The sequence below is a fragment of the Chanodichthys erythropterus genome, chromosome 20, assembly GCF_024489055.1.
Source record: "Chanodichthys erythropterus isolate Z2021 chromosome 20, ASM2448905v1, whole genome shotgun sequence".
NCBI lineage: Eukaryota > Metazoa > Chordata > Actinopteri > Cypriniformes > Xenocyprididae > Chanodichthys > Chanodichthys erythropterus.
This window is the reverse complement of record NC_090240.1, coordinates 18,657,792-18,681,431: the sequence shown is the minus strand read 5'-3', so window position 1 is coordinate 18,681,431 and position 23,640 is coordinate 18,657,792. Positions and strand designations below refer to the sequence as shown.

At 36.1% G+C, this 23,640-nt stretch overlaps 1 protein-coding gene across 2 annotated transcripts; it reads left to right on the top strand.

The window, feature by feature from the left end:
• Positions 1-1,447: 1,447 nt before the first annotated feature.
• On the top strand, positions 1,448-22,331 carry pan2 (poly(A) specific ribonuclease subunit PAN2). 2 transcript variants are annotated; one of them, XM_067371208.1, is made up of 26 exons: positions 1,448-1,566; positions 4,110-4,410; positions 4,726-4,895; positions 5,051-5,171; positions 6,075-6,152; positions 6,840-7,110; positions 8,730-9,075; positions 10,293-10,389; positions 10,678-10,797; positions 11,116-11,235; positions 11,822-11,950; positions 12,075-12,274; positions 12,381-12,529; positions 12,713-12,819; positions 14,440-14,538; positions 14,836-14,918; positions 16,007-16,148; positions 16,289-16,426; positions 16,509-16,568; positions 16,703-16,793; positions 18,125-18,282; positions 18,380-18,523; positions 20,263-20,442; positions 20,533-20,626; positions 20,711-20,902; positions 21,817-22,331. In XM_067371208.1, exons 2-26 carry the CDS (start codon positions 4,123-4,125, stop codon positions 21,849-21,851), a joined length of 3,612 nt encoding a protein of 1,203 aa, XP_067227309.1. In that variant the 5' UTR covers positions 1,448-1,566; positions 4,110-4,122; the 3' UTR covers positions 21,852-22,331. The 2 variants fall into 2 exon arrangements, with proteins under 2 accessions (XP_067227309.1, XP_067227308.1); XM_067371207.1 differs by having other exon boundaries at positions 20,711-20,914.
• The last annotated feature ends 1,309 nt before the right edge of the window (positions 22,332-23,640 follow it).

The window sequence follows — 23,640 nt, the reverse complement described above, 5'->3', positions numbered from 1 at the left end:
CTTCCTACCTGAAAGCAATTTAAGCCTTACGATTAAATTAAATTAGCCAGCCATATGGAAATACATTAAAAACTGTAAGAAATGTAAAAACCCTATATATTGTGTTTTTTTTTTTTTGTATCTCTTTTTATTTTATGTTTTTTTATATTTCTAACAGAATCTTTTCCCCATGGTATTCGTGTTATGTGTGGAATTTTCTTCAAAACTTGTCCTCTGATTGATATTGTGACAAATATTGTTACTCTACAGCTTCCTTTTAATGTGAAATGAAATAGAATGTCCACTATCAGTACATAAGCACACTTGCGATATACTAAAAAGAGGGCAATAACAAAAGCGATACGGGAAGTGTGATGTAATAATTTGTAAATGCACCCAGTGCTGAACCATTGCATACTCATGTAACTTACATATACTTGGCAGTAGCTCCTGAATTTCACATGAATATTTTCACCAAGAATTTTCTCCAAGGTATTTTTGGAGTGCACCTCCATATTGCTGATAAAAGTCACAATTACATTGCCATTAACTTAGAAGTCAGTATTACATACAGGAATTTTCTTCCACCTCAGCTAAACACATAAGACATTCGTGAGAATTTGAGGTTGTAAATCTCCTCTGTAGATCTTCCCATTCACAAATGTTTCGCCATTTCATTGACATTATGATGGAGCAAAACAATTATCCCATTAAGACAAATGAAATGATAGAACTTCCAAAGCTGTAAATCTATAACCACACACTGTTCTTAGAATCCTGAATGAGATAGTTTCCTCATTTGAAAGTTTTTTCATGATTGGAGGAAGTAAGTCAGTGTGCGCAAACCAAGCCTATCGCGTGCACACAAATCCTTCTGTCCTGAAGATGGCAGTCTGCTTGTGGTGTCATTTTATAGCTTTTCTAGTAATGTCTGTTCTGAAACAGTCCGACCTCGGCTCACCACTTACCTCACTTCTCTACAAGCATCTTATTTCATTTTATTCTTATTACATATGTCATGTAATTAAAAAAATACATACAAAAGAGATGTCCTGTGTATGTATATGCTGTTTATTATTTGACTAATTGATATTAAACTGTATTAACAAAAGCCTTGAAATATATCTACACAATCTACTGAAATAATCTTGGGTTCAACACACACACACACACACATACACACACAGGTTTGTTTTGCTATCTCAGTGAGGACATTGCATAGACTTCCATTGATTCTATATCAGGTCAATGATATTTTCTATCACCTAACCCAACACTACTCCTAAACCTAACCATCACAGAAACATGTGCACATCATTAGATTTAAATAAAAACCTCTTTTGGCTGAAATAAAACTAGTTGTGAAAGTATTTCACAGAATAAGTGAGGACATTTGGTCCTTACAAGTATAGTCAAAATAAGTACAAGTACACATACACACAAGTGAAGCTTCATGTCATACACCGTTAAAGCGCCTACGATTATCCCGGATGCAGTTCGATCTTACCCGGAAGTGCGTGCTTGTTTTTGTTTTGAATGAAGGGAGTAGTATGTGCATATGGATCCGAGGATAACTGTAGTCTGAAGGTATGATTTATCCTGTTATGTGTTTAAGGAATACACATTTTAAGGCCCTTCCTGTTACGCTTGTAAAATGACTTTAGAAGCGGTTTGAAATCGTGAGTGTAAATGTCAGACGTTCCACGCAGAGAAAATAACTAACTTTGCTCTTTTATTCAAAAGGATTTATTCACGCGCAATTTAAAAATATTTCCATGCAATATAATTCTTGTTTATAGTGCGGTAGGACACCTGAAAACTGTCGCACACGTTAAAATAACATCCCGTTTATTTACGAAGAATCCAGCAGTATTGTTGTGTCTCAGAAGCTACTGAGCTGTCATAGGCGTTTCAGTCGAAATATTGAATTCATGCTAGCTAGGAAGCTCACTAGGTTTTATAAAGCGGCACACAAGTCTCCACAACTGGGTCCGTTATCTAAAAGTCCGCATTTCCATTTTGAAAAGGTCGTTTAAAAAAAAAGTAATCCTCTTATCAGATTGTGTTGTAGTGTGTGTGTGTGTATACACTATATTGCCAAAAGTTTTGGGAGTTGGCCCACCCTTTGCAGCTATAACAGCCTCAACTCTTCTGGAAGGCTTTCCACAAGGTTTAGGAGTGTGTTTATGAGAATTTTTGACCATTCTTCTAGAAGTGCCTTTGTGAGGTCATGCAGTGATGTTGGCGAGAAGGCCTGGCTCACAGTCTCCAATCTAATTCATCCCAAAGGTGTTCTATCGGGTTGATGTCAGGACTCTGTGCAGGCCAGTCAAGTTCCTCCACACCAAACTCGCTCATCCATGTCTTTACGGACCTTGATTTGTGCACTGGTGCGCAGTCACATTGGAACAGGAAGGGGCCATCCCAAAACTGTTCCCACAAAGTTGGGAGCATGAAATTGTCCAAAATGTTTTAGTTCCTTTCACTGGAACTAAGGGGCCAAGCCCAACCCCTGAAAAACAACCCCACACAATAATCCCCCCTCCACCAAACTTTACACTCGGCACAATGCAGTCAGGAAAGTACTTTTCTCCTGGCAACCTCCAAACCCAGACTTGTCCATCGGATTGCCAGACAGAGAAGCGTGATTCATTACTCCTGAGAACACGTCTCCACTGCTCTAGAGTCCAGTGGCGGCATGCTTTACACCACTGCATCCGACGCTTTGTGTTGCACTTGGTGAAGTAAGGCTTGGATGCAGCTGCTCGGCCATGGAAACCCATTCCATGAAGCTCTCTACACACTGTTCTTGAGCTAATCTGAAGGCCACACAAAGTTTGGAGGTCTGTAGCTATTGACTCTGCAGAAAGTTGGTGACATCTGCACACTGTGCGCCTCAGCATGCGCTGACCCCACTCTGTGATTTTACGTGGCCTACCACTGAGTTGTTGTTGTTCCCAATTGCTTCTACTTTGTTACGATACCACTAACAGTTGACCGTGGAATATTTAGTAGTGAGGAAATTTCACGAATTGCACAGGTGGCAACTTATCATGGTACCATGCTTGAATTCACTGAGCTCCTGAGAGCGACCCATTCTTTCACAAATGTTTGTAGAAGCATCTGCATGCCTAGGTGCTTCATTTTATACACCTGTGGCCATGGAAGTGACTGGAACACCTGAATTCTGTGATTTGGAGGGGTGTCCCAATACTTTTGGCAATAATATATATATATCATCGTCATCAGTCGGCTGCAAATATTTATGGTTTGTAGGCGTCAACAATCTTTTTCCATTCCGTTCTGTTTCTTGCTGCTCTTCTCATTTCGTCAACTGATGGTGGTATCTCACTGTTGATCAATTTGCCTATGTACTGCGGGTAGAGAAGTTTTGGTTTACCATGCTTTCTTCGCCCGTGTCTTTTGATTGGTTGATAGAAAATGTACTTGTTGATCAGCTCGAACTCTGGTTTACGCAGACAATGACCAACATATCTAAGTTGCCTTCGTTGTAATCTGGATGGTCTATAAATATAAAATATAAAATCATTAAAAAAGGGGGGAGTTAAGATTTGAACAGGATAACATTTTACATGACGCATATTTAAGTCTTCATCTGAAAACATGGAGGGAGAGAATAAATACAAACTACTAGCTTTTATGTCCATATTCTGGATTTTAAGGAGAAATTGGAAACACAGAGCTGGGAAACAGGCCTGAAAGAGTTAGTTCACCCAAAAATGAAAAGTTTGTCATCATTTACTCACCCTCAAGCTGTTCCAAACCGGTATGACTTTCTTTACCCATAGTACCCATAGACTTCCATATTAGGAAAACAAAAATACTGCCTACTGTCAACTGTCTGGTTACCTACATTCTTCAAAATATCTTCTTTTGTGTTCAATGAAAGAAAGAAAATCATACAACTTTAGGGTGAGTAAATGATGACAAACTTTTCATTTTGTGGTAAAATACTATACCTTTAAAGCCATTTCATTAAGGATGAAAGTAAAATAAAAATTTTTGTTGATGTATTAAGATCTTTAATAACATAGAAAAAAAAGAGTCATATATATTCATAAGGGTCACAAAGGCACCCTTGACTCCATTTTGCTGTCCCTCTAACCCAGCACCACCATCCTCATGATGAACTTCGAGGGTCTGGACCCGGGCTTGGGCGAATACGCGCCCGGCCTGCATGGCAGCCTAGAGCCCGGTCTGGACTCTTCCATGGACCCGCGGCTCGACCCGGCGCTGATGCAGGGCGTGGAGCTCGACCCCGATGCGCTGGCCGTGCCAGTGTCCGACTCGGTGCACATAGTGGAGGGGATGTACTCAGAGCTGCACAGTGTGGCTGCTGAAGTCGGGATTCCTGTGACAGCCACACATTTCGACTTGCAGGAGGAGCTGCTTTGGATGGGGAACCATCGGGTGAAGTGACGCATCATTACATAATTTATATAATTTACTGAAATAACACACCAAGCTATAAATGAAACTATATTCATAGAAAGTGTTTTCAACAAACTTTTTGCATGAATGGATGAATGTTTCTGTAGAAGTTGGAAGATTTAAGGTTAAAGTTTAATCTCACTCTAAAAATTCAGCTGTGGTTTTGATAGTGATCAGATGCATTATCTCTGATGTACTTCCACGTTGAGATGATGTCACTTTATTCACAAGCCTGAGCCGCATTGCTGACCTGTGTGTGTGTGTGTTTCTTCTTTTGTCTCTCTTTCATAACAGGGACATGCAAGTTCCTTCTTTGGTCCCACAATGGGCCGCTACTCCTCTTTCCAGGTGCACATGACTGATGACATCCGCCACATCCAGAGTATGGACACGGGGGTGCTGTTTCTAACCAAAAACAACCTTAAATGCCTCACGCGAGGAGGTTTCATTATGTTTGATTATCCGTGAGTTGCACACCCGCATATATTACATTTACCGTGTGAAGATGCAGGTACCATGTTCAGACAAGCACTGGTGTAAGCCCTCAAAAGCCTAATGTCATACAGAGGCGTATACTGGGAATAATGTGTGGGTTTTCATTCGTTCATTTTGTTTTCAGAATGGAGGAGGGTGCAGACATGCACAGTTTGATTCTGAACGATAATAACACATTGTTAATGGGGGGTCTGCAGAACTATGTGGCAGAACTGGACCTCACCACAGTACAGGAAACACAAAAAGTAAGGCGATACAATACCACTTCGGTAATACCTAGATTTAGAATTAGAATTATTTTTATATAGCATTTATTCATATTTTTTTTTAAAATACAGAATACAGAAAAAAATAAACTTTTTTTAACTTTTTAAAATGTATATTTAGAATTATTTTATTTTTTATAATAAATTTTTTTAAAGATAAAGAAATAAAAATTCTAGATAGCACTTTTTCTTTATTTCTTTTAAAAAATAGAGATAAAAAAGATAAATGCTAATTAATTTAATAACATTTATAGCTTTGTTTATAACCTATAACTTTTAAAATTATATTTACAAAAAAAAAAATACATTTATAGTTCATCTTTTATATTGTATATTTACAGTCAAACAAAAAATGATTCAGACATTTTTTATATATTTCTACTAGTGGGTTCAGGGCACTATAGTTCATTTATGTAAGTGAGGATAGCAAAATAAAGCAAACTGTGACATATTATACCCAAAAATTCTTCATACAGTGGACTACTAGTAAAATTGATAAAAATTTGGAACCAAAAATTATTCAGACACTTTGATCTGACCATGTTTTGCTTAAGTGTTATCTGACATAATTAAGATGAATATTATCTGAGATCTTGTCATATTTTATGACCATTTCTTTTTAAACTTTTGTGAATAAACTGTATTAATGAATGAAATGTTCACAGTGTCTGAATAAATTTTGGTTTGACTGTATATATATTTATTTGCATCAATTTCTTTTTAATGGCATTCATGGCAGTTCTTTTTAATTTAAATTATTTTGTATGTCACTTTTTAAAAATTTAGATTTATAAATCTATGGATGTTTTCAAGACTCATTTTACAATCTTTATGATGGGATTTTTTCCTAATGTGCTTATTTTACTTCCACTGTCATTGTAGTTTACTGTCGAAGTGCCTGGAGTCGCCATCATGAGACAGTCCAATCGCTTCTTTTTTTGCGGTCACACCTCTGGCAAGGTTAGTGAAGGAGTAAAACGAAAATGGATGTGGAACCCATAGTTTCCTCCTTTCGCTTTTCCCACAGAAATAGAGGGATGTGGTGTGTGAAAAGTTTTGCTCTTAGCTCATGTGGGAACGTGCTGCCTACATTTTAGCTGTAAACACAGGTAGAATTCATAGGGCTTTTTTCTTTTTGTTCATTCACGCATTCCCACTTTTCTCACATGCAGATCAGCACAGACTATTTGGTAGTTGGAATTTTCAGCTTGTCCACAAAATTAAGTGGAAGAGCTTTAAGTGCATGGATCGATCTTTCTCACCACAAGAGATCACATTGCATATTTATTTCGTTAGTAACTGCAGCTAATGTCATTTGCCAACATTTTTTTTAAATAAAGTATTTTAAACAACGTTTTTCTACATATTTTTCTTTTTCTTGTTTATATATTTTTTTAATTCATGCATTTGTATGACTTAAATTCATGTTTAAGTCAACAGCAAAAAAAAAAATTCCCTAAAAGGTTACTAACTAAAATTTATTTGCATAAATTTCATTTGTTTTTGGAGTAGATTTATAGATAATGAATGAGCCATTATTGTTGAATGTATTCATCAGTATGCATAACCTGAATTAATCTCTAAAGTTTATAGTAAAAATATATAGTAATCAATTCAATAATGTCATTATTGAATTATTTGTCACAGGTGTCTCTGCGTGATCTACGTACATTTAAAATGGAGCACGAGTTTGACGCGTTCTCTGGAAGCCTATCAGATTTTGACGTACATGGTAACCTGTTAGCGGCGTGTGGCTTCTCGAGCCGTGGCCTGAATGGACTGTCATGTGACCGGTTCCTCATGGTGTACGACCTACGCATGATGAGGGCCATCACCCCACTGCAGGTCCACGTGGACCCCCTTTTTCTCCGCTTCATCCCCACATACACCTCTCGTCTGGCTATCATTTCACAAACAGGTATGATGCATGTGCGTGTATGTCTCAGAAGTGGTAGTACTGGTATTTACCTAACTATTACCACTAAAAAAGTGAATATTAATATTATGGTAATGCTGTTGGTGTGGTTGCCACACCCCAGTCAACTGCTAACTGTCCCTGATCTGTTGAAGAAATGCTCGGGGATTTTTATTTGCTACTTTCAAATGAATTTAATCTACCTGTAGTGGTCTTCTTTGGGCTATCGTTGTTGTTCCCGGCTTCATGTTAAATCTAGTTCTTTTTTTCTGAAGCTTACTAATGTTATGTCTCCATTGGGTGGCGTTTTTCAGAATTCAAAAGTCCCACCTTGCTTTCATTTCCCCTTTGGTGGTTGTCATGTTGTCCATATAGATTTTCAGTCTGTGGGTCACATGAACTAATCCTGCTGAAGGAACTAATCAGTGTTCCAGACATGCATTGCAATATCCCTGGCTTGAAGACATTCTTACACAGCATGATGTGTTGTATTTTCAAGTAGAAAAAAGTGTTGGCTGAGGTTTGATTTTATGCTTTGGGATTTGTTTGAAATCAGAAAAAAGGAACAAAAAGGAACGAAAAGTTGTTAGAGAAGCCTAGTTATTGAATAGTTTTTGACGATTGCAGGTTAAAAACATGACAATATATCACACCTTACTTGCCTTTACAGGGCTTCAGGCTGCAACTAAAATGGTGTGCACAAAAAAAAAGGATAATTTAAAATGTATTTGGGAGAAGTTTGGAAAACTTTTTGGTTTTGTTAGATAATATCTCGCTAGAGTTTGCTACATGAACTATATGGAGATATTTTTATTCAATCAAACATACTGTACTTGAGAGCAAACTTATGTGTTGTGATAAAGACTAAAAGATTGTATAAAAATAAAATGTCTTCTTAAGACAAAGTACTTTTTAAGTACAAAAATAAAGTAATTGATAACTCTTTTACTCTCTCACACACTTAGATCATGTAATGAATCTTAACCAGCATCAGTTTAATAAATAGAACCTCTTTGTATAAGAAACATGGGAGGAATAGAATCTGATGGCAAGTGATTCAGCTGTCGAAAACTGTTCCCCCACCCCTCATGGTGTAATTTTTTTTTGTGTGTGTGTTTTTGTGACTTATTTGCATGTGACTTTTTTGGTGACTTAGAAGTGGTTTATTCTATGCTGTATAGGGATGGATCTTAACCAGTAGCAAAATGATTCTTACAAATCAGTTCTTTTTAATCTTATTCAAAAATATACCCTCTTGTTTTTTGTTTTGAATCAGGTTCCAATCAGACTCACTGATTTGTGAGATTCACTGATTGATCAATGAATCATTTAGAGTCATTTCTGAATTTACAGTTGACTCCCTCACTAAACTGTGAGCCATTTTCCCATTATATCCAATTTGTGAACCATGAACCAGGAACCTTTACTGTGATTTATTAGTCTAATTACTTAATAATTGTTCATATGACAATGTATGATTACAGATACCAGTTTACAACAGAGTTTTGGTGAATTATAATGAGATATATATTATATACATATATGATACATACATTCAAATATGATACAAAAATGTTATTGGTTATTATTTGTCACGGAGATCCTGGTGTGTCTCGCTGTAGGTCAATGTCAGTTCTGTGAGCCCACTGGCCTGGCCAATCTGGCTGATATCTTCCATGTCAACACTGTGGGGCAGCTGCTGATGAGCTTTGATGTGTCCTCCAGCAAACAGGCGCTCTCTTTTGGGGACTCTGGTGGCTGTGTGCACCTGTGGTCCAGCGCCCCAGAGGTTTCCTTTAACAGTTACTCCAGGGAGACGGAGTTAGCCCTGCCCTGCCTGGTGGACTCCTTGCCCCAGCTGGATTGGAACCATGAGCTGATGCCTCTGTCCCTTCTGCCCATGCCCCTTACCAGTACAGAGCCCCTGCTCTCTGATTGGCCCACCTCCCTTATCACACCCAGCCCCAGGTATGACTGAGCCTCATTCTCAGTGTGTGTGTGTTTTTATATATATATATATATATATATATATATATATATATATATATATATAATATATGTATGTGTGTGTGTATTTTGAGATTTTTTATATATATATATATATATATATATATATATATATATATATATATATATATATATATATATATATATATATATATATATATATATATATATATATATATATATATATATATATATACAAATCTCAAAATACACTTAAAAACAGTCATTTCAATATTTCAATTTAAAATATTGGTTTTCTATTTTAATACATTTTAAAATTGTAATTGTAAATCGGAATTTTCAGCATCATTACTCCAGTCTTCAGTGTCACATGATCCTTCAGAAATCATCCTAATATGATGATTTGATGCTCATGAAACACTTACTGTCACTTTTGATCAATTTAATGCATCCTTATCGATTAAAAGTATTTATTTCTTTTTGACCACAAACTTTTGAATGGTAGTGCATGTATAAATATTTGTGAAATATTTCGTAAAGGATGTGGTGCTTGAAGATAAATTAGAATAAGGTGCTATTTTGTTTATATCAAATTTATATGTATTGTTCATATGTTTACTATTTCATTATACATGTATTTATTTTTATTTTTATATATTTTTATTATTATATATTTTTATATTAGTTTATATCAAATATAAACTGTTATGTCACATTTTTAATCCAATTTTGTGGAAACATTGCCAGTTCAATCAAGTTATAAGTTTAAGATAAAAATTGCTGATGGTATTTCATTGAAAATTGAAGGTTGAACATATTTCATTGTGTGATACGGTATTCAAACATTGTGTTCTTCTGTATACTGCATATTTTGGCAAATGTAGCAGTTCATCTAGTTCAAAATACAGTTTGCATACTGTCCACAATATGAATACTATATTTTGCAGTAGTGTGGTATTTTGTACATTTCCCCTGTATCCCAGTGTTATTGAGTAATACTGCCCCCTGCAGTATGTCTCATTCTAGGTCATGACCCTACTAAACCTAAATTCATTGTGTTGTTGAATTTTAGCAAAAATATACATCTTGTATCTAACACTTTTTTTTTTTTAGTTGTCACCAGTTTTATTTATGCAGTTTATAAATATCAATTACCTCAACAAATGAGATGTTATGTGGTGGTTTGTTGATGTTGATGTGTTATTCGACTGTTTCAGACGAGCCCCTGCAGTCGATCCAGAGATTCTTAGGACTATGAAAACAGTGGGCTTTATTGGATATGCCCCCAATCCTAGAACCCGTCCCAGAAACCAGGTAAGCATGCGCTCTTTTTGAACTTGATTCTAGTTTATGTTTGAATGATCTAAATGCTAAAAAGCAACAACAGATCTGAAATTTCAATGGTTTCAGCATAATTAAATGTGTATACATGGTTTCTAAACAATCACTGCGTAATTTCCCTTATGTTATAAGAGTGAAGTCATATCTTACAGTAATGTAGCTGATCCAGTGTCCTTGGTATGTTATTTGACAATGCGTCAGTGCAGTAATGCTGTCTAACCGGTAATTTCTTTACCATTACTTCATCTCTGTTTTTGCCAGGTTCCTTATAAGATTAAAGAAGTAGAACTTGAGTATGACAGCTATAATCAGGTCCCGGAGTCTCCTATTGGTCGAGATGAGGAGCCGCATCTTTACATGATTCCAAAGAAATACAGGAAGGTAGTGATGAGCCATCCATTGTGCATAATCCATTGATCTTGGTGATGTTTTGTTCAAATAATTACATACTTGAGCTATTTTGTCCATTACACATGTTTGCATGCAAATTCTTTTTAGAAGAGATGATGTTGTGTATATACTGTTTTTAGAACAAAAACTGAACTGAAGTCATAGAAAGGTTTGCTGCAGTTGAATGATAAAATATTAATAATTAATCAACGTCCTATTGTGGGATCCCTGGTGATTGTCATGTTTATTAAATATACCTGAAACACTGGGATTAGACTGTTCTGATTATGTGACATATGTTTATGTCAGGTGACCATTAAATATTCCAAACTGGGACTGGAAGACTTTGATTTTAAGCACTATAACCGGACTCTGTTTGCTGGTTTGGAGCCTCACATACCCAATGCTTACTGTAACTGCATGATCCAGGTGAAAATACACACACACACACACACACACACACACACACACACACACACACACACACACACTCACACTCACACTCACACTCACACTCACTCACTCTCTCTTTTACTGCAATATGTTGTTATTATTATTATTATATGTAATATATTTAATGTATTTAATTATTACTAAATATAACCAATAGTCAATTTACAAGTGTATATATAAATACACACACATGTATATATTTTGTGTCTTTATATATGCAAAATAATTATACACCGTACACCCATATATTATGTAAACTTTTGTTTTGGATGCAATTAATTGTGATTAATCATTTGACAGCACTAACAAGTACATACTTATTTTAAGTAAAGTAAGTAAATACACACTTATTCTATAAGTTATATATTTTCATTGAAATGCCATTTGAAGTTTGTCAGATGAATCTGGGGGAAAAAATTCCAATACATCACGTGCCGGTTACTCTAAAAAGACCTTGGGAATTTTTGAGCTCCAAGGAATTTTGTGAATGCACAACTTTCACTTTGGATGTATTAGCCTTCTGGAATTTTATGAATAGTTAACCCTGTGTTTGCTGTGACAGGTGCTGTACTTCCTGGAGCCAATCAGGTGCCTGGTACAGAATCACTTGTGTCAGAAGGAGTTCTGTCTGGCCTGTGAGCTAGGCTTCCTTTTTCACATGCTAGACTTGAGCAGAGGAGACCCCTGCCAGGTACACTAGAGCTTTTCATCCAGTCACAGTTATCACCAGCTGTAGTTGCAGATCTTTGCCATCAGAGCTGTCAGTGATGCATAGCATATGCACCTGCACAGAACATTTTTTGTTTCCTTCACAGGCCAGTAATTTTCTCCGGGCTTTCCGGACAATCCCAGAGGCCTCTGCGTTGGGTTTGATCCTGGCTGACTCTGATGAACAGACAGGGAAAGCCCGTCTGGGGCGTCTCATCCAGAGCTGGAACCGCTTCATTCTCGCACAGCTGCATCAGGAAACACTGGAGCAGGAAGGACCTCAAGCATACAGAGGAGCCAGCAGCAGGTGTGGACTCCACAGTTGAGCTGCATCATTCATGAAACACAAGCCCAGTGCAATAGATTACACAAGAAATGAGTTATGAACAATTTGTGTTTTGTGTCCATGGCAGTGCGCTGGGTTCCTCGGGGGAGTCTGTGATTGGCCGGTTGTTTGGCTGTGAAGTGGAGAACAGCAGTTCGTGTCGCTGTGGAAAGGAGACGGTTCGCTCTTCTTTGACCCTGCTGTTTACCATGCACTACCCTGAGCAGAGCTCTCTGGGTCAGAACCACCAGACCACACATTATTCACACATCAATATAGACCAACATGGGCATGAACCACAGATGTTTGCTAGAGTTTTTAACGTTTTTGTGGAGATTGGTTTGATTTAGGTTTTTCTCATTGTAGAAACTGAAATAATTAACTAATTAGTTGCATTCCTTTTTAATTGGATGCGGACAGATAAGAAGATAGAGGAATATGACTTTGCAGACATCCTGAAGAAGAGTATCTGTCTGGAACAGAGCACACAGGCCTGGTGCGACAACTGTGAGAAATACCAGCCAACAGTAAGTCATTCTGTCTCTTTCTTCTCTTTTATATGTAATATAATTGACTAAATGCTTTCTGAAGGATCATGTGACATTGAAGACTGGAGTAATGGCTACATAAAATTCAGGAACAGGAATAACAGGAATAAATTACATTTTAAAGTACATTAAAATATAAAACATTTATTTTCAATTGTACCTGGATGGGTAAAGTTTGATGACAAACTTTGATGTTGGCTTGACAAAGCCAGGTCTGAAAGTTTAAAATAATTTTGAACAGCTTGAAGTTTGAAGGTTTTACTCAGGGAAAGTAAAAAAAAATGTTACTAACAAGATTTAACAAGTTGTTAACATGTTACTAGCATGAATTAGAAGGTCGTTAAATTATTAACATGCTATTACCATGAATTAGCATGATGTTAATATGCATTAACATGTTGCTGGCATGATTTAACACATTGGTAGCATGAATTAGCATGTTTTTAACAATTTAGCACATTGCTAGCATGAATTAACATGTTGTTAACATGTTTTAGCACATTGCTAACATGAATTAGTATGTTGCTAGCATGTTTTACCACATTGTTAGCATGAATTATCACATTGCTAGCATGAATTAACACATCGTTAACATGAATTAGCAGTTTGCTAGCATGTTTTAACACTTCTAGCAATATTTAACATGTTTTAGCACGTTGTTAACAATAATTAGCATGTTTTACCACATTGTTAGCATTATGATTTATCACTTTGCTAGCATGAATTAACACATTGTTAACATGAATTAGCAGTTTGCTAGCATGTTTTAACACTTCTAGCAATATTTAACATGTTTTAGCACATTGTTAACAATAATTAGCATGTTTTTCCACATTGTTAGCATTATGATTTATCACTTTGCTAGCATGAATTAACACATTGCTAACATGAATTAGCAGTTTGCTAGCATGTTTTAACACTTCTAGTAATATTTAACATGTTTTAGCACATTGTTAACAATAATTAGCATGTTTTACCACATTGCTAGCATGAATTAAAATGTTTAATACATTGGTAGCATGAATTAGCATGTTTATACTTTTTAGCATGAATTGGCATGTTGCTAGCACATTGTTGGCATGAATTAGCATGTTGTTAGCCTGTTTTATCATGTTAATGGCATGTTTTAGAATGTTGTCCTAGGATAGTCATTATGCTTTGCTAGTGATAACGTAAGTAATCTTTAAGTCTTATAGTACAAAAGTCTTGACCCCCTCAATGAAAGTCTGTGGAACTTTTCGTACTATTGATTTTCTGTTTAATGAAAATCGTACATCAGTTTGAAAAGATAGAGCAACCCGAGTCCGGACAGTTTGAAGGTCTGACGTGATTTTGGTGGATGTAGCTTGAAACCTTTAGGAGGAGATACTGTCTAAATTTTGTCTCAGAAGAAGAATAATCAGTTTAAATGTCAAGCCAACATAATAAAATTTCACAATATTACTGTTTTACTCTATTATTGATCAAATAATTGCAGCCTTGTGTGAGCATAAGAGACTTCTTTCAAAAACATTAGATAATATTTCCGACCCCAAATTTTTGAACGGTAGTTCATACAGTATATGGAGCAAAGTTACAATACTAAATATCTGTTTTTAGGTGCAGACCAGGAACATTCGCTGTCTGCCTGATGTTCTGGTGATCAACTGTGAGGTGAACAGCACTAAAGAGGCAGAGTTCTGGAAGGCACAGACTGAGGTCAGACCCGTATCACTTTCTGTTGCCAGAATATATAGTCATTTATTTACAGAACGCAGCCATAAATCTGCCCTTAAATGTTCTCTAATTCTTTACACATTCATGAGTGAAAAATCCTTTGTCTCATGATGTTTTTCTCTCATAATATGACTATGTGATATGTTTGTGGTGCATCAGCAATGCAATAGCCTGTTCATTCAGCTGGTCAGTGTATAATTGGTGTAAAAATAACTCTAGACACATTGATTGATCTCGATTTTCCATTCATTCAGCCATGAAAACTGTTTTTGTTCACAGTATACATTCAACAAAGCTCTGAAGAAAGAGGCAGCTGAACCTCAAAAACCCAAAGAGCCTCTACCGACAGAATGGTGTTTAGAGTAAGTGCACTGATTGGAGAAACACACGTGTGTGTGTGTGTGTGTGTGTGTGTGTGTGTGTGTGTGTGTTTGTGTATTTTAGTTTATTATAGTTTTATTCATTTTTTAATTTGTTTTATTTTTAGTATTTAATTTTTCATTTTTAATATAATTTCATTGTGCATGTTATTTTATTAGTTTTTTTAATAAACAATATTATTTAGTTTATTTATTTTTATTTGTTTTAGTTAATTTCAGCTTTTATTTATTTCCAGTTAATAATTTTAGTGCTTCATCTTAAACTTTTCTGTTTATTGCCAATGCAACATTTCCAATTTTCATTTAAGATTGTTTTTCTATTTTTTTTTTCCAGCTTTATTTCAATTGACCCTTTATTTCAAATAACCCGATATATATATATATATATAAATATATCTGCATTCAGATTTAGCATTTTCCTTCAGGTCAGTCCTATATTCGTAATAAAAAAATCTGTTTAAATGTCCGATGTATTCTCTTGTCCTTTTAACAGTTAAGGGGTTTTCCGTGACTGACAGTCGCTAGTCAAAGCATTTGTCAGTTGCATCTTGTTCCGTGTTCACAACAATTCAGTCTTTTCAATGTAAAATTCTTCACTACTGACTGACACACTCATAAAGACAGTCTTTGCCGCCATCTAATGGCGTAATAATGTAACTTCTGTTGATGCTAAAGGTCAGGGACTGTTTTTTCCGGCTGAAGGAAGGCTTTAGTGATTTTACTTCATGAAAGTTGCATTGATGCATATTTTTGGCTTTAATATTTGTATTGTGTGGTAACCGTTGTATAAAAGCAATAAGGTACTCGAGGCTAGTGCTGTATCAGGAATAAGGCACGGCTGAAGGGGTTACAGGGCTAACAACAACCTTCAGCTGTGACTTATTCACGATACAGCACAGCCTTTTGTACCCTATTTTATATATATATATATATATATATATATATATATATATATATATATATATATATATATATATAAATATATATATAATATATTATAGCATAATTAAATTATAGCATAATTAAATTATAAATATGTTTGTTTGTGTGTGCGTGTGTGTTTTGTACAGGGAAGAGCTGTGCAGTGTGGAGGGCTTGACATTTGACTCTCACGCGGAGGACATGAGGCACGTGTGGATCCCTCTTAGTCTGAAGATGTGCATTAGTAAGTCTCAGGGCCTGGAGGTCAGCAGCCTGTCTGAGGGAGAGGAGGTGAGGAACACCTTTTCACTCTTACCAACAGATGAACTTCATTAACCACATTAAGAATGGCCAAACCTCAGACAGATGACACTGGAGGTCAATAAAAGAAAACTCTGCTCAACCAAATTGTGAACTGTTTCTTCTCATAGCTGACTGAAAGTGAAGAGGCAGAAGGGGCTTCTATCTATGACCTGGTCGTCACTGTGTCTCATATCCAAGATGCTCGGACCGGAGGAAACCTGGTGGCACATATCAAAGTGGGCGAGACCTACCATCAGAGGAAAGAAGTGAGCAAAGTCTTTTAAGCACTTGCTAGATATTTGACATAATATGTTGAAAATGAACAGGAGTTTATTGTCTTGCTTTTAGGGAGTAACACACCAGCAGTGGTATCTGTTCAATGATTTTCTGATTGAGCCGATTGACAAGGTAAAAATACAAATTTTCACTGTACACACCCTATATACACTGTAATGTTTTAGCTCAGTAAATTATCTTTTTTTCCTCACAGCAATTGCTTCAAATATTACACTGAATTGTGTCACAAAATATATCTCCATTAGGCTGAATCAGCACAGTTTGATGCAAACTGGAAGGTTCCTGCTGTACTTTACTACATCAAGAGGAACTACCACGCCAAGTATGATTTGCGAAGTATGTGATACTATATCTCACTTTAAATATATCCTTTCATTAAAAATGTGCTTGCATTTTATTATGAAGATGAACATTTATTACATACATAGCAATATACATAGTATAATATACATAGCAAAGATGCATTAAATCAATCAAAAGTGACAGTTAAGACTTCTGTTTTAAATAAAATGCTGTTCTTTTAAACTTTCTATTCATAAAAGAATCCTTAAAAATGCATCACGGTTTCCACGAAACGCAAAAATATTAAGCAGCACAACTGTTTTCAATATTGATAATAATAGGAAATGTTCTTGAGCACCAAATCAGCCTGTTAGAATGATTTCTGAAGGATCATGTGACACTGAAGACTAGAGTATGATGATGCTGATGCTGTATGATGCTGAAAATTCAGCTTTGCCAACAAAGAAAATAATGTCATTTTAAAATATTTTAAAAACAGTCATTTTGATTTGTTATAATGTTTTACAATATTACACAATATTACTCAACTGTATTTTTTACCAAATGTGCAGCCTTGGTGAGTGTAAGACACTTTCAAAAACATTACAAAATCTTTCTCACCCCAAACTTTTGAACTGTACTGTAGTGTAATCTTCTCACAAAAAAAAATGTTTTAATATTAGTACAAAAAGGTTATAAAGTTTGCTTGCATTTTATTATGAATATGTAAGCAATAAGGTACGAGAGGCTGTGCTGTATTGTGAATAAGTTCAGCCGTGACTTATTCACAATACAGCACAGCCTCTCGTACCTTATTGCTTTTATAAAACGGTTACCACACAATACGAATATTAAAGCCAAAAATATGAATTAATGCAACTTTCATTAAGTAAACTTTAACAAAAAGCCTTCCTTCCACCGGAAAAAATAGTCCCTGTCTGTGAACAGCAACAGAAGTTACATTATTACGCCATTAGATGGCGGCAAAGACTGTCTTTATGAGTGTGTCAGTCAGTGGCGAAGACTTTTACATTGAAAAGACTGAATTGTTGTGAACACGGAACAAGACGCAACTGACAAATGCTTCGACTAGCGACTGTCAGTCACGGAAAACCCCTTAACTATTAAAAGGACAAGATAATACATCCGACATTTAAACAGATTTTTATTATGAACATAGGAAAATGCTAAATCTGAATGCAGATCGCTTACTTGATCTCTTTTTCACTCTTCTACACAGCTATTGACCAATCAGAATCAAGGACAGGATCTAACCGTCTTTTATAGTACACATGTATATAATTGTCTTTTGTGACAGTCGTTTTGCAGCTGTTTTGTTTTTGTGCGGTTTTAATTATTCCTGTATTTTCTCCATTTCCCCACAGTTAAGAACCCTATTGAGGCCAGCGTTCTGCTGACGGAGGCTTCGTTGGCACGGAAACAGAGGAAGAGTCACGCCACCTTCATACCCCTCATGGTGAGCGAGATGCCGCAGGCTGGAGATCTTGTTGGATTAGATGCAGAGTTTGTCACGCTCAACCAGGTCAGTAGGAAACACTCCGCTTGATGTTTTTGGCTTTAATATTCTGTAATTACTGACACTGTTTTGACATATTTAATGCTTTTGTGTGCTTGAACAGGAAGAGGCAGAACTGCGCAGTGACGGAACCAAGTCCACCATTAAGCCCAGCCAGATGTCTGTCGCTCGTATCACATGCGTGAGAGGCCAGGGTCCTAATGAGGGAGTGCCGTTCATTGATGACTACATATCTACACAGGAACAGGTCAAGACTCTGTCAAAACATTCTAAGGACATTTACACACTGTAAAGTTTCAGGAGTGACTTCCGCATTTTAATGCAGTATTTCAATCCCCTAAATTATGTCTGCGTCTGAAATCGCATGCTTTCTTGAGTAGGTAATTATTTTGTATAATCACTTCACAACCACTAAAAGTGTGTTCTGTACAGTATGAATATGGGTAGTATGAATGTAATCTAGACGACGTACTACTTCTGCAATGTTGCCCTTATCACGTGACCTACTCGCATCACAGCCATTCACAAATCCTCTCCTGTGGCCTCATGGGACAGTAAAGTGCCCATCGTATATACACTTCATAATCTCGGCGGATGTAGTTGGTCTTCCATTGGACTTTTTTTGCCTACTCTTTTGTGAGCACTGAGAATTTGGACATACTTCTTTTGTCACATCCCCTACCATATAGTAGAGTAGTATGCGATTTCAGATGCAGCCGTTGTGTTTCGCGATTGCCATTAAGGGGCGGTTTACACCACAAAGGTTAAAAACTAAAAACTGAAAAACTTTTATGCATTTTGGCCGTGCATTTTGAGGGCCTGAAAACACAAACTTTGGAAAACGGGTTTGAAAGTGCAAGTTTTTGAAAATGATACCGTTATCGTCTCTGTGTAAACAACAGAAAGGCGGATCTGTGAAAACAGTGACAGCATGCATATGCGTATTACATGTTTAGTCTATAGGCAGAGTGCTCTGTAAAAGAATGCGTATGTGCGCAGGCGCGTAGTCTTTGACATCGCCAACTACTGAGCTGGCATGCATAATACAGCGTTTCTAGTCGCTTTCATGGATCCTTGTGAATGTGGATCATTTTGACAGCATTGTCATCTATACAAAGAAAAACTTTTTCATTTTTTTTTTTACATTTTTATTGTGTAAACGTTCCCTAAACTGCAGCCGACGGAAGTGTCATGTTTTGTTTAAGGCTGCTTCGCAGAGCGCTCTCATGCGTTGCCATGTCCACTTAATATAATCATTTTAAAGCTTGTTGTTTAAGCTTGGATCATAAACAGATCAAGTTTATGGAGTTATTAAAGTGGGAAATTGTGGATATTTTGGTCTTATTTTCAATATAAAGCTTTTGGATTGATTTCGGTTTATTATGAACATGTATTTTTTTTTCTAGCAAGATCTGGCAACACAAGTAAGTCTAGGCTTGTATCTCTTTCCCTGTGACTTTCTTGCACCGCACACATACAGAAGAGTGACGTGCGCATTTAAATATGGCATTAACAACAACTAGTTGTTTAGTTCAGTTCTATACACAGTGCAAAGAATTTTTGTTAATGCAGTTGTCACTACCTGCATTTTTTGGGACTTAATTTGGTTGTAAAATGCGGTTGTCATTCCTGTAAATTAATTAACTGTGTGTACAGAACAGCTTTAAGCACTAAAAGGTGAATTTGAGGTCACATATTAGGGAAATTACCTTTTGAAAATGATAAGGGCTTTTTAATGATCTCATAAAGTGGAACCTCAGTTTTGGGCCTTATCAGGAGAGATCTATTACTTCATCGTAACAGTGATTATTTTTGAATCATTAAATTGTAAGGTGAATCACTAAGGAAAGAACTATTACTGTACTAGTGATTTCCATATTACTGTAAGTTTGCTTTCGGTATTTTTATCAAAATCATGAAATCATGTTCAAAATTTTGGGGAAACACTTTCTGCTTTTTACTAGTTTAACCTCTTTGCATGTACAGGTGGTGGACTACCTGACCCAGTACTCTGGTATCAAACCTGGAGACCTGGATGCAAAGATTTCATCGAAACACTTGACTACTCTGAAATCTACGTATCTTAAATTGCGATTTCTTATCGACACTGGTGTTCGCTTCGTCGGCCATGGGTTGCAGAAAGATTTTCGGGTTATTAACTTAATGGTGAGTTAAATCTTTGTAAATTCAGTTGTCATTAAGTATGTGGGAAAAGTTTAAAACGGACACACGTTTTAAACCCCTCACATCTTTTAGGTTCCAAAAGACCAGGTGATTGACACCGTCTACCTCTTCCACATGCCTAGAAAACGTATGATATCTCTGCGTTTCCTGGCATGGTACTTCCTCGGTAGGTTTCTCGCATGAACTTTCCTTATCTCCTGACCTCTTATCTGTGTATCAGTGCTTAATAGCTTTTTGAATGTTTATTTAGATCTGAACATTCAGAGTGAAACTCATGATAGTATCGAAGATGCACGGACTGCCCTACAGTTGTACAGGAAGTACCTGGAGCTGAGTCATAACGGACGACAAGAAGAGTTCCGGAAGGTTCTCAAGGCTCTCTATGAGAAAGGACGAAAACTAGACTGGAAAGTTCCAGACGTTGACTCTGCAGATGGTCAAGGTAGCCCAAAAAGTACGAATCACTGACATGGCAGTGAGATTATTTCACATAATATATATTGTTGCTGATGTCTATATCCAATAATTATTATATACATAATAGTATAATATTTTGAGAGGGTGGTAAACTGTTTAGAAGTAAATATTTTGCAATGCATTCACAGTTGACTAGTATGGGTTTATCAAATGCTGATACTGATATCTTGTAAGCTATTTTGCTAATATACTGTATACATAATTCAATGTAATTTAATATATATGCTTTTTGAGCATGAAGTCACTCCATAGGGAGTTTTTCTCTATATCAGTAAGCACGGTTTCTGAAGTGGTTATGTAAGGGGCGTAACATTTCTGAAACACACTCAAAGAGGTTGACCAATCAAAACACACTGACCCAGCTGACCAATCAGAGCACATTGCTCTTCTCGGAAGGAGGGGCTTCACAGAGACCAGAACAAAACAGTGTTTCTGAACGACTGGGACGAGATGTGCTGTGCAAATATGTGAAAAATAATGTGATTTTTGAAAAATCGATCATGAAAACCTATTCTAGTAGACCCCAAAAACAAAATCAAGACTTTTAAAAAAGGGCATAATAGGTCTCCTTTAAATCTTGATTGGAGAATTTGTGTATTATCCATAAGCAAGACTGTTAGTAATATTTATAACTGACAAAATGAGGAGCTAACCCTTCTGTAAACTGACCAAGATGACTGAATATTGACCAAATATTGGCCAGTTAATCAGCCTGGCCAATATTTTTGGCTATCGCTGCAAAAAACGAAATGTTTCCATTTAGCCACATAACAAATCATGTGCCTATCATTAAAAAAATCTTTCTTTTGTCATTTTTATGTGTGCACAAGTTTAACAAATGTTGTTAGATGGACTTCTGATGCTCTTTTCCCTCTGCAGGTACAGCCGTGTTTCCCTCTGTGATGGGTTTATGATTCGATTCTCGTGTTGGTTATATTCCTGCCAAACAGACGCCAGCTCAAGTCATTTCTTGTACAGCCTTTCAGTGTTCTTTTTTCAACATGTCTTGAGCCAAAATTGCCACTTAATGAATATTTCATGTCATTAGGTAGCAAATCTGAAATAAGGCATGTTATTCTGTGTTAGAAAAAGTCTGTTTTGCCCTTTAAAAATTGGGGGAATCAAAGGAATTTATCATGTCAGGGTTTTCTCCACAGAATGGTGTATCCTGTATGTCTGTCAGGAAGAATATGAATAAGGATGGGGGGGTGGGTTGGTGGGTATGTATGAACCAAGTGTTTTTTGCTCTTTTGACTTCACGGTGGCTTTTTGCACCAAGGTATTTATATCGTGTCAGAAACTGCAGAATATGAATTAAGCACTCAATGGATTTACTGTGTTATTTTCTATTTTGTATCTATGATGTTTATTTCCATGAAGTGGCAGCTGAATAAAGACTTTTGGATAAATCTTAGTCTGGGTGGATTATTTCAGCAACTTCATTGCATTTAAAATATTATTTAGAAAAAAAAAACATAATTCTCAAAGTAAAAACGAAAAATCTCTTAAAATGCTATTCTATGATAACACAGAACTGCAATAGAGTGCAACAGTCAGGTTAAAATTGTTTTCCAGGTTTGGTAAATTCACAAAAATGAATAATAAACTCATGGCAATCTAATTCAAATACATTTTCTGATTATGCTCGGCTCACAAAAATACTTATTTAGCTGGATATCATTCTTGTGTTGTGTGTGTATTTGCTGACAAGAAATGATTTAGGAGTGAATCATTCTCTTGATGTGGCTCTTCTCCAATGAAATCTGAGAATTTTTAAAAACAAAATGATCTGAATTTGAATGATTTTTAAAAATCAGCAGCTGTTGTTCTCATAGGACATTACAATTCTGCGATCTTTGTAACTCTAAAGCTGTTGCTCATGTAGAGAAACACTTACTGAAGAGGGGCATGGACGACTCTCTCTGTTCAAATAAAGAACCATCTTTGTTTTAGGAATACTTTGTCATTGGGATGTACATGTTTCTGGTCAGGTTCTCTTATTTTTGAAACCTGCTTACTGATTTTTAAGTACAATTCAAAGTTTAGCACATTGTTCACTGTTGTTAACCAGAATTTAACTGCAATTTGCTTTGCTGGTGTGGAGGTGCAAGGGATGCAAATATTTTTAGCCCTTGAGACAGCATGTTCTGCACTCTTGCTCTTAAGTATGTAACCTGGCAACAATGATATATTATTTCTTTATTACTGACTGGAAAAAGCATGCATAATCTAATCCTTACCGGAAAGTAGCCTAAAACTGTACGGACTACGCAGTATAGTCTATTATGCTAGCAACATTTATTTTCTTAGTCTATCCATATAATGTTCACAAACAATACATATTACTGCACAATATTTAGAATGATGCATGCTTTATTATACATTATTTGTTTGATTATTGACTCTTGTCTGTGTGTTTCTAAAATCAAGAGTACTATTTGCTGAAGAAGAAAAAAAAAGATTAACAAACCAACAAAGTTTACAAATCTCTGTTTTAATATTGTTCTTTTAAAGGGGTTCTGCTCACAATATTGAGATGGTTGTTAGTAATTTTATAACAATGCAAAAACTAGATGTGAGATATATATTTGATTTTATAAGACAACATTATGCAATTGTAACCTTGCTTTAACATTCTCTTGCATTAATTCAAGTAATAATTGAAAATGTTAAGAAATATATTGTTTTTAATAGCAGTCTTTT